The sequence below is a fragment of the Dermacentor andersoni genome, chromosome 8 (assembly GCF_023375885.2).
Source record: "Dermacentor andersoni chromosome 8, qqDerAnde1_hic_scaffold, whole genome shotgun sequence".
NCBI lineage: Eukaryota > Metazoa > Arthropoda > Arachnida > Ixodida > Ixodidae > Dermacentor > Dermacentor andersoni.
In genome coordinates this window covers 96,845,073-96,859,092 of record NC_092821.1, presented here as the reverse complement: position 1 = coordinate 96,859,092, position 14,020 = coordinate 96,845,073, and the positions used below count along the sequence as shown (strand labels likewise).

The 14,020-nt window shown below is 45.3% G+C and overlaps 1 protein-coding gene across 3 annotated transcripts in view; it reads right to left on the bottom strand.

Annotated features, from left to right (window-relative positions):
- LOC126529311 (uncharacterized) overlaps positions 1–9,481 on the bottom strand; it is a 47,247-nt gene extending 37,766 nt beyond the window's left edge. Inside the window, exons 1-2 of one of the 3 annotated variants that reach the window (XM_055069769.2) lie at positions 9,352–9,481; positions 653–876 (exon numbers count right to left, since the gene is read on the bottom strand). In XM_055069769.2, coding sequence (XP_054925744.1) covers positions 653–874 — 222 coding nt within the window. In that variant the 5' untranslated portion in view covers positions 875–876; positions 9,352–9,481. Of the gene's footprint in view, positions 1–652; positions 877–3,781; positions 4,183–9,351 lie in introns of those variants that run through there. The other 2 variants (XM_050176912.3, XM_050176915.3) reach the window with 2 other exon arrangements.
- Positions 9,482–14,020: the final 4,539 nt, after the last annotated feature.

Sequence of the window (14,020 nt, the reverse complement as noted above, 5' to 3'; positions counted from 1 at the left end):
ACTATTTCACGCTACAAAACTCATTGAAAAGTACGAGACACTTCCAATAGGCAGAATTATTCAGCACCTGGAAAGGTATACATATTCCGAGTCTGAGGCCAGTAAATAAGCATAGGATCTCATGAACAAATTGTTTCAAAACTCACAAGCGGCAGTCGAACAATTAAGGTTTTCCAGCTGTATCATTGCTGCAAACCTAGACGTGCCATGCTGTGCACCAAAAAGCCAGATGTTATGTAAGTTGACTCATCTTGGCTCTCTCTCAGATGGCAAAGCAATAAGTGGGGCTAGCTTGTTTGCATTACTTTTAATGCGCCCTGACGTGCAGAGCAAAGAACAAAAACACAAAGACGGTGACAAAGATGCCGAAGGCCCATTCGGCTGGTTATTTCCGAGTGCTCTTAATAAGCTTCAAAGGTCGTTTAACAAGGTGGCTCAGCTTTGTCGTGATCGCAGGAATGCTTCTACAATGTAAACAAAGCTGGAATAATGACACTGAGGTCATTTGTCTCTGTAATGCAGCTTCATTATCCTTTTTACATGACCATCTGAGTGCTTTCGCAGCCCTCTAAATAAACCAGTCAAGTGTGCCACATGATGACCACCAAAAACACTCCTGGATATCAGGCGCATGGCACAAACACACGCTCACATCAGCATGCTTGGCCTCCAGACGCGTCATGGCTATGTGCGCTGCGCCTGCAGAGGGTCCAGGAGCCGCGCCAGAGCGACCATTTGCTGTCGCCGCAACACTAGAAGCGGTGACCGTGTGGTTGCGACGCTGTGCCTGCCGTTCCTCTAGTCTCACGACTTCGTCGTCGCTCTGGCTCTGCGGCAGAGGCACATATCGCTTGGGAGCCCCGTTGAACTTCATGGCTGCGCCAAGGAAATGCAACAATGTGTAATGCATCATAGGACTCCGACACCTCTTGAGGCAACCCATAGAAGAATCTCTTCACAGGGCCTGCAGAACAAGAGGTACATCACAGCTGGTAGCAGAGAGCAACAGCTGAATTTCAACAGCTCGTGTTCACGGGGAAGCAAGCCAAGAAGAAACAAAAAAAAAAAGAGAGAAATGCTTGAGTAATATTGTATACTGGATAAACATACTACTATTTTTAGTACATGTCATGGCTAAATAGTAAAGGGAAAGCTACTATGAAAGTACTTCATGAACTACTCACATGTGAAGGTATGGATCTGTAGCTGCCTACTTCAAGTGCCTTTCACATATCGAAGTTACACAATGGACAATGAGGGATGCTGCAGTGGAGCCCTCTGGCTTGAACTCAAGCAGCTGGTGCTTCACTAGTGTGCACGTGAATCTCTGTATATGAGCATCAGAATTCTGCTAGTACTGGGTGTCGCCCGGTAGTACCCTAGAAAAGTTACTGTTTTTCAGTGTGTGTCCCTGATGCCCTGCTGAACACGTATTACAATGGTTATTAAGATAAACAAAGGCTCTGTATATGGGCATATTGTAGTACTACTGGTAACAGGTGGTATTTGTTTACCAAACAGACATTTCTGGTGCCTGATACTCCTGATACCACATTCAAAACACATTTGAAGGGTAAAGATATACAAAGGCCACTAAGGAGTAAATCTCTGTACATGGGCATTGAAGAATTCTCTGGTACTGGATGACTGCCAACACTAGGATTCACATAAGAGGCAAATTACTGGTGTGCGACCCCAAGGCCCTGTTCAAAACATATTTCAATGAAGAATACATGAAAGTCACTGTACAGGAATTACATGTAAGTTATTTCAACCTGCTAGAGAGTTTTTCACTATGCTAACTAGAATCACACCAATGGGTTGCTTTATTATGACGCAGCCTCCCTTCGCAAATATGCAACCAAAGACTTCACACCTTAGTGAAACCTGTCAAAGAGCCTGAAAAACACTGCATTTGCATGATGTGTTGATTCACAACCTTCTAATTGGAGAATTTAGTAGAACAGTATGCTATAAATGGGTATTCCTGGAGATTTCTGACAAGACCTTTACACTTTCTGGTCAGAAGTCTCTAGCCTTTAATTTTGCAGGATCAGCAAGACACATGGAAATGGTATCGAGCACTACAGCACCAGTATCCCCTATATATAATGCTTTATGCCCTACACAGGGCATTACAGGGTTAATGCTTTTAGTAGCACTGATTCAACTTTTGCCTTGTCACTAATATTTTTGTATGACTGAGGTTGATTAACACACTTGCAGCACTCATTGCAGCTGTCATTATCACTACCTTATTTTTACTAAAATGTACGTGGGCCATAAACTTTAGATATGGCAACGAGAAACTTCTTGAACTACTGGTCCTAGTTTCAATGGGGCTCGGAGACATTTTTCAAACATGTTAGCGAGGAAACATTGCCAATGTGTAGACGAGGCTCCTGTCAACATGTGATCCAGATATCACCGCATGCAGCAGGAAATTTACGGTCTCGTGTCACAGTAAAAATTCGCTTGCTCTCTCATTCGCAATGTCGTCAACACCTATGTTGCAAGAGATAGATACAAGGGCGCGATGATGCGAGGCAGCCGAAGGACGCAACACGTGTCGAGTGGGTAACTTACAAACCTCAGCCAGAAGCAGCCTCATACAGAAAAACACAAATGAAAATGCCTAACTTTTGGGCGGGGCCTTGCCAGCCCCCCGTGTGCAGCTTCCAGCATGCTAGTGGACACGAAAGGAGCAAGAAAGCAGTGCTTCAATGCGATAACTACCGCTAACTTCGCTTATACTTGAAGGATTCGGAAAATGTTTGCAGCAGGAAATTTGTGACGCGATGTGCTTTAATTTATTTCACAGACTTTTGGCCAAATACACATGAAGAACGATGGCTTCCTGTTTGTAGCCTTTCTTTCTTTACCAGTGACGAGACCTTGGACATCACTTCTGAGTTTTCAACATTCCCTTAATAATTCAAACTGTGGCGATTTTTTGTGCTCCCACTGCCACACTTACATTTTTGTCACTTTAGTCTTCGAGATCTGTCATATTGTCCTTTCTTTCCTCTTTCTTACCTTCATATAATTTCTGTTCCTACATCTCTCGCTTACTTCCTGAAAGCACTTGGCAGTCTGCTCGCTGCTTCCGTTGCGCCCCCCCCCCCCGCTTTCATCTGTATACGTGTTTTCAAACAAAATAATAAAAATAATACAAAACGTTGTAAACATTGAGGTGAAGTTCTGAAAAAGCTCTGAATGCAAACTTAATTGATCAGCAAAATGTGTAGCACCCCTAAGAAAGTAAATTCTCATAATGAATGAATCAATCAACTCCATGGATATGGAAAGCTCATTGGGTATAACAAATGAATAAATCACCTCTACATTAAATATGAGGTGGCTCGTTAGCCCATGAGGAAGAACAGCTGGTAAGTGGCCCAAATAGAAAAAAAAAAAAAAAAAGCATGAAGAAGGTAGTAGACGCATAGGCAAGTGACAAACGGGGTCGTATTCTCGGACGGTCACTTTCGGAGATATCACTTTCAGTGCGCGCTGATTGGCTGGCTGAGCAAAACCACTCGAATCATACAACGCGCAGTGTACTACGTACGTCACGCGAAAGCGACAGTATCGTGAAAGTGATCGTCCGAAAATACGTCCCCTGCATCCCTATGTCGCTGACACATTATCAGCAGCCGCGATCAAACTCACGCGCGTGCTTCAGAGAAGCAAAAGGCAATTAAACGACGTGAGTACAATGCACTAGGTCAGTGCAGGCCGTGCTACCAATCGTTAGAAAACTCTCAAGTGTACGGCTCACCGTTTCAAGATCGCAAGGCTCTGTATAGGTCAGCGGTAGCCTGTGTTTCTCCCAGCGGTGAAAAAACACGGACGGCGCTACCGGCAAACCAGGAAGCGATATTTCTCTGTGGAGGCATAGACGCGATCACGTTTGACTAGACGCCGTAGATTTCGGAGCTCGCCACGAAACCAACTGCGCTAATGAGCAAGGGCTGAAGTCAGCGTCGCCCGCTCGTTGCCGTGATATACAGCTCACGTGCTTCAACTGGCGACAGACGCCCAGCTGCGCCGACAGCACCATGCAGCTGGCGATATGAAAAAAGCCAGCGCAGTTTCACGAACACCCCTACGGCAGCCCGCATGCCTTCCCGCAGCGGCGTCGTCTGTTGTATCCCATCTCTTCGCACGTCGGATTGGCTTCGGATTCACCTAGTTTCGGCTGTTCGCGGTAATGTTAAATTTCGGTTGCGCTTGATATCAAAAAGCGCGAATTTTTGTACCTCTGTTATATGAAGGTCTCTAGACCTTATCATCGGGCGAGGAGGAAAGGGCGCGCGGCATATAGTTACTATACTGACTCTAGAGGAAAAGCTACCTGTAGACCTCAGACTCTGCCCAGGCGGCGCTGCGGAAAAACCCGTCACCAGCGCCCCCGTCGGAGCCTTGGCGAGAATTGAGTAGTGCAAGGAGAGCTGTCCGCAAGCGAATGTGCATAGGCCACAATGGACCCTTCTCTTTCGTTTGTGTTGAGGCACGGTTTCCTAAAAATCAAGGACCTGGAAAGCTTCTTCCGCCCATCCACGCTTCGGAAAGGAAGCTCAGCAGGGCGGAGTACGTGTACAATATAAAATAAAGGCTCAAATGTTATTTCGGCATGCTGCAACTCGCAAGTACAGAGAGCATCAGGTTTATCTATTGGCATACAGCATAAAAATCTAAGCATTTCAAATTTGTTCATATTGAATATGTCCTGAACACAAGACTTAAGTATCTCGCATACCTTTATGTATTTTATCGTAACGTTTTGTCTCGCAATTATTTACAGAGAGTAAATCCTTTCATAGCCTTTTCCAGGGCAGCAAACAGAAAACGTTTTCCAAGGCAGTAAGCAGCGTGCGATCATAACGAAAGTAAGCTTCCTACAGTGCCTAAGCGCTGCATCTTTCTTTCTCGGAGGAGCTACAGCATCGCTTAGTACCTTAATTTGGACTTTTCGCAGACGCTTCGAGCAACAAGCGTGCACAAATAAATGTAAATAAACGCGACATTTTTTTTTACACATGTGCGTTACTTCGTAATTTCTCATCCAGTGCTCCTACAACAACTTTATTGCTCACATTTGAAAAACGCAGTCGAGCAGGCTCAGCCAGTGCCTCCTGGCACTGGATCAGCACACTGCGAAGCGTGCTTGTTGTATCGGCGCAGGACATACAAAATAGCGAAAGTAGAAATGAGCTCGTGATACAACGATGCTCTAGAACAGGGTTTTGAATTCATAAACGAACCAAAATGTTTGGTTAAGCTGACATGTCAAATCTCTCCGTTCCACTTGTTGAGTCAAGCGGAGGCGGACGTCTGTTAAAAAGTGGAAATATCGATGGCACATTAACAGGATGGTTCGCAACGTTGTTTTTTTCTGTTACCAACGAAGTGGCGGCTGCAGATTCTTGAGTTTTCGCTTGGTCACCACGGTCCTCCATCAGGGCTACAGAACACAATTACAGAAGAACAAAATTGTCGCACTTTCTCATGCGAGCCGCAGTGTTGTGGGGAATGCAAGTAATCCGATTACCCAACAGGTTGAACGGCCCGTATCCAGCGCTCTCGCCTTTCCCCTTCATACGATCGCGATTGAAATTGGCAAAACTGAACGTTGTTATTCCGTCCTTTACGTTCATGGCAATTTACAATACAACAGTAGCGTCGATTGCGGCGTATCTTCGTAGCGCATGGAACTATCGCGGCTGCCGTCGCTTCTATACCATCAGACTGACGAGTGAGCCAGGAAACGCTTTATGGCAGTTCGATGGCGCGTCCGACTAGCGTAGAAATTCATAGCTCTCTGTCTGGGTGTTAAATGCGTAAAACACTCGCAATATGGACCAAAATCTAGTTAAATCGTTGTTTCGCAGTCGCTAGCTGCATGGGCAACTTAGCAAGGGAGTCGGGCTTCGCACTACTCAATTACTGCCTCTTCGCACCGGCAGGTGGTGCTACGCGTCTTGCAAAACTCCAGAGTCTGACGTCCATAGGGTTCACTAAGTTTGAAGATTTGGGCGAGTTGGTATTACATCCTAGAACTGGTACAGTGCAACCACGGTGGAAGATAGGCTTCCATCGTGAGCGCAACATACAAAGCAAGAAACAAGCCGAGCCGGTCAGATCGCTGACTTCCAACTGGTTTATTGGCAAGTTGCACGAAATATATACCTACAAGAAAGCATCAGGGCAAGTCGTCACAACACTTCACAAAACGTCACACCGATAGAAGGCTACACCATCATGAGTCACAGAACGCGCAATTCTGTCATGCAAGGAATTAACTGATCAAGAAATCTTGCTTCCTGTGGAGATAGGCACAAAGATGGGGCGCTAACGCACGTGCTGCCAGCCCTTGCTATGAGATCAGCTTCAATAATCTCCCGCGTAAGTTGTGATCAGTGCTTTTTCTGCACTTAAACAGCCATAAAAATTCAGTTTACATCCACAGTTGTGACAGTGAATTTCTAAGTGTCCCTGTATAGCCTGGTGCACATTGTAATCATGTTCTTTTAGCCTTTCATTAAGGGAGCGACCAGTTTGACCTATATATCTCTTCCCGCATGATAGTGGAATTGAATAATTAAACAATTCCAACAACGCAAGACTGAAAACGCTTCTTGTGCATAGTCGAACAGACAGTAGTGCACGGATGGAATGCATTCACGGCAGTACAGAGCCTGCATAGCGTAGCGGCGCAGAAAACACTACTTCCACGTTACCCTTGCGGCCAATCTTTCTTAATCTGTGAGAGACGTTATGCAAATATGGTATGACTACCGGCCTCTTGTGATCATTATTTCTTTGTTTGGCTTCCTTGATCAGTTTAACCTTGCTTGGCAGAATTGCACATTCTGCGACTCATGCTGGTGTAGCCTTCTATCGATGTGACGTTTTGTGAAGTGTTGTGATGACTTGTCCTGATGCTTTCTTGTAGGTATATATTTCGTGCAACTTGCCAATAAACCAGTTGGAAGTCAGTGCTCTGTTCCCTTATCTGGCCGGCTCGGCTTGTTTCTTCCTTTGTATGCTGCACTGTACCAGTTCTAGAGCACCCATAGGGGTCATATATTGAAATCGGGAATGGCCATATTAGCTACATGGCGCGCGGCGAGCCTTTCCTCCTTTTTGGCTTGTGCGATCCGACGCGGCGCTACTCGAAAGTATTGCTGTCGCGTGCTGCGGAACGATTTCGAGATGTTTTAGATCGTACTTCGTGAAATTGACCCAATGTCCGTTCATATAAGGTCGTCGGGAGCCTTTCGGTGCATCGGTAACTACAGTACGCGGAAATATCTCTTGGGAGCGCAAACATGTGGCGCACATTATCAGCCGCTGTGTGTGTGTGTTGTGAACTACATTGTGTGTATCAGTTTTAATTCAACAAAGATAACCGGTGTCTCTGTATTACCAGCATTACATGATAAATTTGCTCACTATCTGATCGCTTGGCGTTAGGGACTAAAACATAAAACATGGTACGTGTTAGGCTGCTGAGCACAAGGTCGCAGGATCGAATCCCGGCCATGGCGGCTGCATTTCGATGGGGGCGAAATGCGAAAACACCCGTGTACTTACATTTAGGCGCACGTCAAAAAACCCCAGGTGTTCGAAATTTCCGGAGTCCTCCACTACAGCATGCCTCATAATCAGAAAGTGATTTTGGCACGTAAAACCCCATAATTTAATTTTTTCAAAACATAAGAGCGCAAGCTCGTGTACGGCCAACCTAAGGCAACCACGAAACATCTAAGCGGCACGCGCTATAAAATATTTATGATACACCGACATCGTTATCGAGCATTTCAAGTATGGTAGGCTTGAAATCGCTATACGTCTACGCTAGCCTTGCTACATGAGGCCCATGGCGCTGCTCAACACAGCGATTGGTGAACCAGCATGAGACATGTTAGAAGAGTTGACTGCTGGGCTATTTGGTCGTCCATATCTGAAGTAGTAGCTTAGCGCAAATAAAACCACGGACACAAGAAAGACGGACGAGGACAAGCGCTACTCAAAACTGTTTAATGGAAGGAAGGATAGTGCATATATATATCCTCTTGTCACGCATGCGCCTACCAAGCAGAAGAGAAGCTGGTACATGCACATCAAAGGCGGTTGTACAAGAAGTTAAATTCGGCATCCAGTAATGTGACAAAAGGCTCACTCACACATCTATTTCTATTCTTCTTGATAAAGAAGGCCTCAACAGCGAGCCTGGAAGAGGCGTTGCTGCTCCTGCCAAGAATAGTAGTCGCATAAGATCTAGCGTTGCAACCACACGCGCTAACATGAGCCACCAAATGTGCGCCCTTATCCTCTATTTTCTTTAGTTTTCGCGCATGTTCCCTTAAACGGTCATTCACACAACGCCCGGTTTGACCAATGTAAAGCTGCCCACAAGGGTGTAAGGGAATTTGCATAAACAACCCCTCTGGAGCACTCAACAAAGGGCTTCTCAACAAAGAGCAGGCGTGACTGCTGCACGAGGCATGAGGCAAGGACCCTAGATCTCATACTGAAAAGTATACCGGGACCGTGGTGGTAACCAATTCTTTTTGGGGACACTAGCACAGGTCACGAAGAATTCTTCGTGACCTTTGGAACCCAGTGAGGCCCATATCACATGGAATGATGGGCATTTTCATGCCAGTAGGCTTAGCCAATCAGTGTCCACTGAAAGAGCATGATATCTTAAAAAGGTTGTCAATCCAGATCTGGCCCTCACCCAGGTTCAGATGCTGCCTTCAGGCTTGGAGTGCTTCAAGTGCGACAATGTAGGCATGTGCTGTACAGGCCGCAGGTATTCGGGTGCCTGTACTCTCTGTGTAAAGGCAGTTCGTATTGCCGATGAGTATAGTACTGTTGACATCAATATAAACTTTTGTCGACTGCTGAATCGCAGAAAAAGCATCATTTTTACACAGTCTGGGCCCTCATCCTATTTGGAATTCCAACCTGTACTAGATATACGAATAACACATTGTTGCACGGTTTCACTGGCTATGGTGACAAGTTACTAGGAAATTCAACGTTTACCAAGATCCCGAGGTCTGTAAACTGCTGATGCAGCCTGTACATCTGTGATCAAACCAATGATCATCACACAGTAACTCGGCGTTATGTATTTACGTATTTACACTCAGAGCTATGTATACCTGTAGCCAGAAATTGTATTTTACGTGCTTGCACAACTCCAACACTGCCAATTTCTGACAATTTCAGCGTACAATTGCAATGCTACTATACAGGCAGTGCGTATGCATGCTCGAGTTCGACCTTGCAAAGCAACGTACGAAGGAATAAACTATGTAGCAGCATATAACACACCTGAAGTATGCAGCGACGTCTCCTTCGCATCAAGCAGTGCCACATACAAATTCCGACAGACTTAATTGTGGAGGCACTATCACTGCCTAGATTTATGCCTTATCAATTCCTTGCTTTCAGGCAGCATGCATAAACATGAGAGGCAAGTACGTACGGCGAATTGAGAAGGCGAACTATCACAGCTGCACCTGAGGATAATGAATCAGCAGCAACAATAACCCACTGCTTGAAAAGAGTGAATTGACAAGGTCAAATGTCGCAGCTGCACCTGAAAATGATGCATCAGCAGCAACAATAACCCACTGTTTGAGGAAAATGGTATGCTCTGTATTCAAGCGCTACATGCCGCATGCCCGCAAGTTACTCGCAACATACGAACTACTCCATGGTATTCAAAACAAAGCTATACGAAAATTTCCGATGCAGCCTTTAATGTTTCGAGCACTTTTTGCAGTGCGCGTACAATGCTAACCCAACCTGATTCTATACTATGGCTAAAAGGGGTAAGCCATGTTGTCACATCTGGGTAATACTGGACGTCTCAATATCCATGGCCAATCATCAAAAAATAGTCTATAGAAGTTTTGCAGGTGTTTTCTGCTTTGAAGTCTACAGATTGTTCTTAAATATCCTGAGCACTTACATCCTTGCAATGAGACAGCATTCTTACACGTCATGTATAATTGTGTACCAACTAGCCCAATAGCAAACTTTCCCAACGTTTTGTAGACTGTACTCGCATATAGACTTGCAAATAACCCATTGAGCTGTCTATATATGAATCACATCAGACAAAAGGAAATACCGATTTCGATGGTAGCAGTCAGAAGTCAAAATCCGAGGCCACCTAAGCACTTCCTACGAGTTTTGCGCTGCATGTTTGTGTTAATGCTCGTTCCGCCCACCGTGTATCGGGAGAGTTGCCGATGGTGGATTTCGCTGCCTGCCACTTCACTCGTTTTGCTGCATTCTTCCACTCCCTTACTTCGTCGGCGGTGCATTGGCGTGGAAGGCCACGTTTCACGACTGCCGAGGTTGCCGCCACCACCGATGTACATGCTTGAGACTCTATAGCGGTACGTACTGCTCAAGCCAGGAAGTGCGAGCCAGCATCGCGAGTGCGCGCGCATGCTTGTAACGTAGCGAACGTTGCAGCCAATAGGAAGTTTGGTGTTCTTTTTATTGCTACGGGCGCCACTGGCTTTTTCGATCAATGGGCCATTTGACACTATCGCATCAATAAATCAATGATATGTGGTGTTAAGTGGATGAGGTATGCGATGAGAGTGGATGAAAAAGAACTGGCCGCAGGTGGAGCACGAACCCATTCCTTCACATTACGCATGCGATGCTCTTACCAATTTAGCTACTGCAGCACCGTTGCTTCTTCATCCACTTTAACTTCCATTAATTTATCACTTCTTTAACTAAATTAATAGGTAGACGTAATTTGCCCTATGCTGTACTTGGTGTCTTTGCAGGCTTCTTATGATACGACCCGTAAAAATTGGGCCCTCGGTTTCCTTTCTCCTCGTTCATTACGTAGCGAGGCCTTCAATCTGGCAGCATTGATGCCTTCAGGTAGCATGTGTGGGTTTATTAACCAGTTGCCTACACCCAGAAAGATGTTCCACATTCTTTGTCAAAGCCGTGAGGTGCGGCGACGGCCAGCACTGCCAGATTTACTTCTAGTAGATAAACATAAATATCACAGAAAGTGGATGAAAAAAAAAAAAAACTGCGCCGTGGTAGCTCAATTGGTAAGAGCATCACACACGTAATGCAAAGACATGAGTTTGTGTCCCACCTTTGGGGGGCACGTAATTTCCCCTATGCTGGAACAATTAGAATCGGGTGCTCGGTTTCCATTCTTATCATTCTTTTAGAATGAGTATCTCAAAACTCATCCTGAACATTCTCTTAAAGTAAATACGCCTTGCAATCTCACCGGCTACAATTAATAAGTAGCAGACATGCAGTAAAGTGATTGATTAAAATGTTTATTAGTGAATTGTTGATTAGTCGATTATGCATTTCAATTTCTCGTGCAAGCAATGTCCACTTCCAAGTAATCAAGCTCAATCACTAGAATCAGGCCATCTCCTAAGGAGATTTGAAAAAATTCGGCGTGGTCTAAAATAAAAAACACCCAGAATAGTGCCACATACTCAAGTTGGCATCAAAGCTAGAGGTTCACTGAGGCGCAGATCAACATGGGCACCCTTGACCGGAATAAGCATGTTTGTAGTAACAAACACACCTGTTCGTAAATTCTAGAATAAAAATCTCTCATTTGCAGAAATATTCTAGGCATGCAAAAACAGCTTTTCTAGAAACGCAAGTGTTGTTGACAGTGCATGATGCAGGCCTAAAGTTAAAACATAAATTTGCCAGGCACTTTAAAGCCAGCGACATTAGGTGCACGTTACGACTCAAGTGCTGCACCATTTCGCATCACTCCTCTTTGGATCTATTGACAACTTCAAAGAAAAAGTGGAGCTGCAAAACAACAGTTTTACTAAGTTAGCTTTCACTGTTTCCAAATGCTCAATGCCGCCAAAGGTCTTGTCTTTAACCCTGACATGCGACAACACATCCAAAATTCTGTAAGCATGACTGGTTTGAACTGAAGCAGCTTGTGAAAACAACCTCCAAATAGCTCACAAATTCGACAAGTTGCTTAGAGGGATAGAGCAACCCTCCCTCATTGCACGATGCTGTGAACTGAGTACTGATGTGTTTGCCTCGTGACGCTGGTATGAGCAGCACCACGCAGCTCGTGCAACAGCCAGATTTTTTTTTCACTTACTTTTTTGCAACATACCCGGCCATGTGATTAACAAGGCTTGCATCACTGGTTTTCTTGGCTAAACTAGAATGCTTGATGGGAAAAGCACTGGGTTCCTGGCAGATGGCAATGTTTAACTTATCAGGGTTTCCCAGTGAAATACATTATTCAAGAGATGCTTGCAAACCTTTTGAGTTGGGTTATATGCGGCGGCACTGGTATCTAGGAGCACCGTCAGTATAATGAGCTCCGCACAAACTCCTATCGCTGGTTTTTCCAAGCTGTACAAGCGCATGCACTCAACTGTTATCAAAAACTCCTCTGTAGTTGGGCAATGTTAAAGGGCCCCTCACCAGGCCTCATAGCAAATTTTGTTCATATGCTGCAAGTTGTTACATGTCCTCTAGGGAGTGTTCTGCTGCAAAACTTTTTCAAATTGGCTCATTAATAGCCGAGATAGAAATATTTCAGTGCCGCACACCCATGATTTCAGCAGGCGGGCTCCACTACCAAGCAAGACGCTCTCTCCACTCGCCCAGTCTAGCCTCCGCAAGTGAAATTCCTTCCCTGCGTTCTCCCATACGGGACCTCGAGGATTGCCTGACGCATATATCATGGGCCCAGCTTTCATTTTTTTTTTCTCCTCGCTTATTTTTTTCGGCGCCAGGCACTTCCGCGGACAGCATCACGCGCGAGCTGTTGTCTTGTTCGCGCAGCACACGATTTTGCGTGCTGTGTACAAGGACACATGAGTGGCGGTATAATTCTGTGCTACATGAATATTGAGGCAGAACAAGCGGCTCGCAGAGCATGATCACGCGCTGCAACATGGTAGAAAATGCATAGTTTCGGGGCCTGCACGACCGTGGCAACAAGCAGATGAAGGGGAAGTACATCTCTTGCTTCAGTGCGAAGTAAAACAAAAAACATGCAGACATTCCGTTTGCTTGTTTTATTATTTCTCTAAACTTCAATTCGTCAATTCAAGCAACACATCACACAAATAACAGATGGTGCCTTGAATAATTCTCGAAGTCACGTGTCACCACGAGTGATCTCACACTGCGGTCCCGAGTACAGGAACGCGAGTACGTCACCGTCCGGCTTGAAGTGCAGTGGCTGCGAGGAAAAAAAACTGCGTTCATAATTATATTTCAGACTTTCCGCAATGCAATTCTTTGCAAACACAATCATTGGCGCGCATTGTATGCTCTGCGCTTGTCAGTTCAAAATGGCCAGACCTGGTGAGGGGCCCTTTAGAGGGACCCTAACACGATTTTGTACAAACGTATTGAGTCATTAGAGTAGGTCCTTCTGTTCATTAATTGACGCATCTAAGTGCTCCGTGTAAAGCATGTAATTTATTATAAGTTCTTAAAAATGTACATTGCTGCTGATCGCAGCACACTGCTCGGCGGAATTTTCAGCCGCCCCTACCCATATGACGTGAATCACCCTATTGACATCAGTAGGGCGAGCTATCCAATTGGCTGACCAGGGCACATCATCGTTAACTTTCCCACCTTTATGGTGAACAAATAATGCTCGTAATAGTTCGAATGTTAGTTCATTTGTTTCTATAAAAAGAAAGTAACAAAGAGAATGCACAAGAACAATTTCTCACTACACTTAAGCACTTCCAGAACACAGCAAGCATCATCTGCTCATGTTACAATGTGCTCCATTTTGACGAGAGCTCCGCGGTCAGTCTTTTCGCGATCACCATAATTCGACTTTGCTGCGTTGTGGACTGCAAACCTAGCGACTGGCAACATGTTAAGCTGAGACACTGTGTCCCTCTGCAAGGCCGCAGATGAGTGGAGCGGCTGCAGCGCATCGAACTATCGGTATCTGGTCGGCGCCAGGATTTGCGCGTTTGCG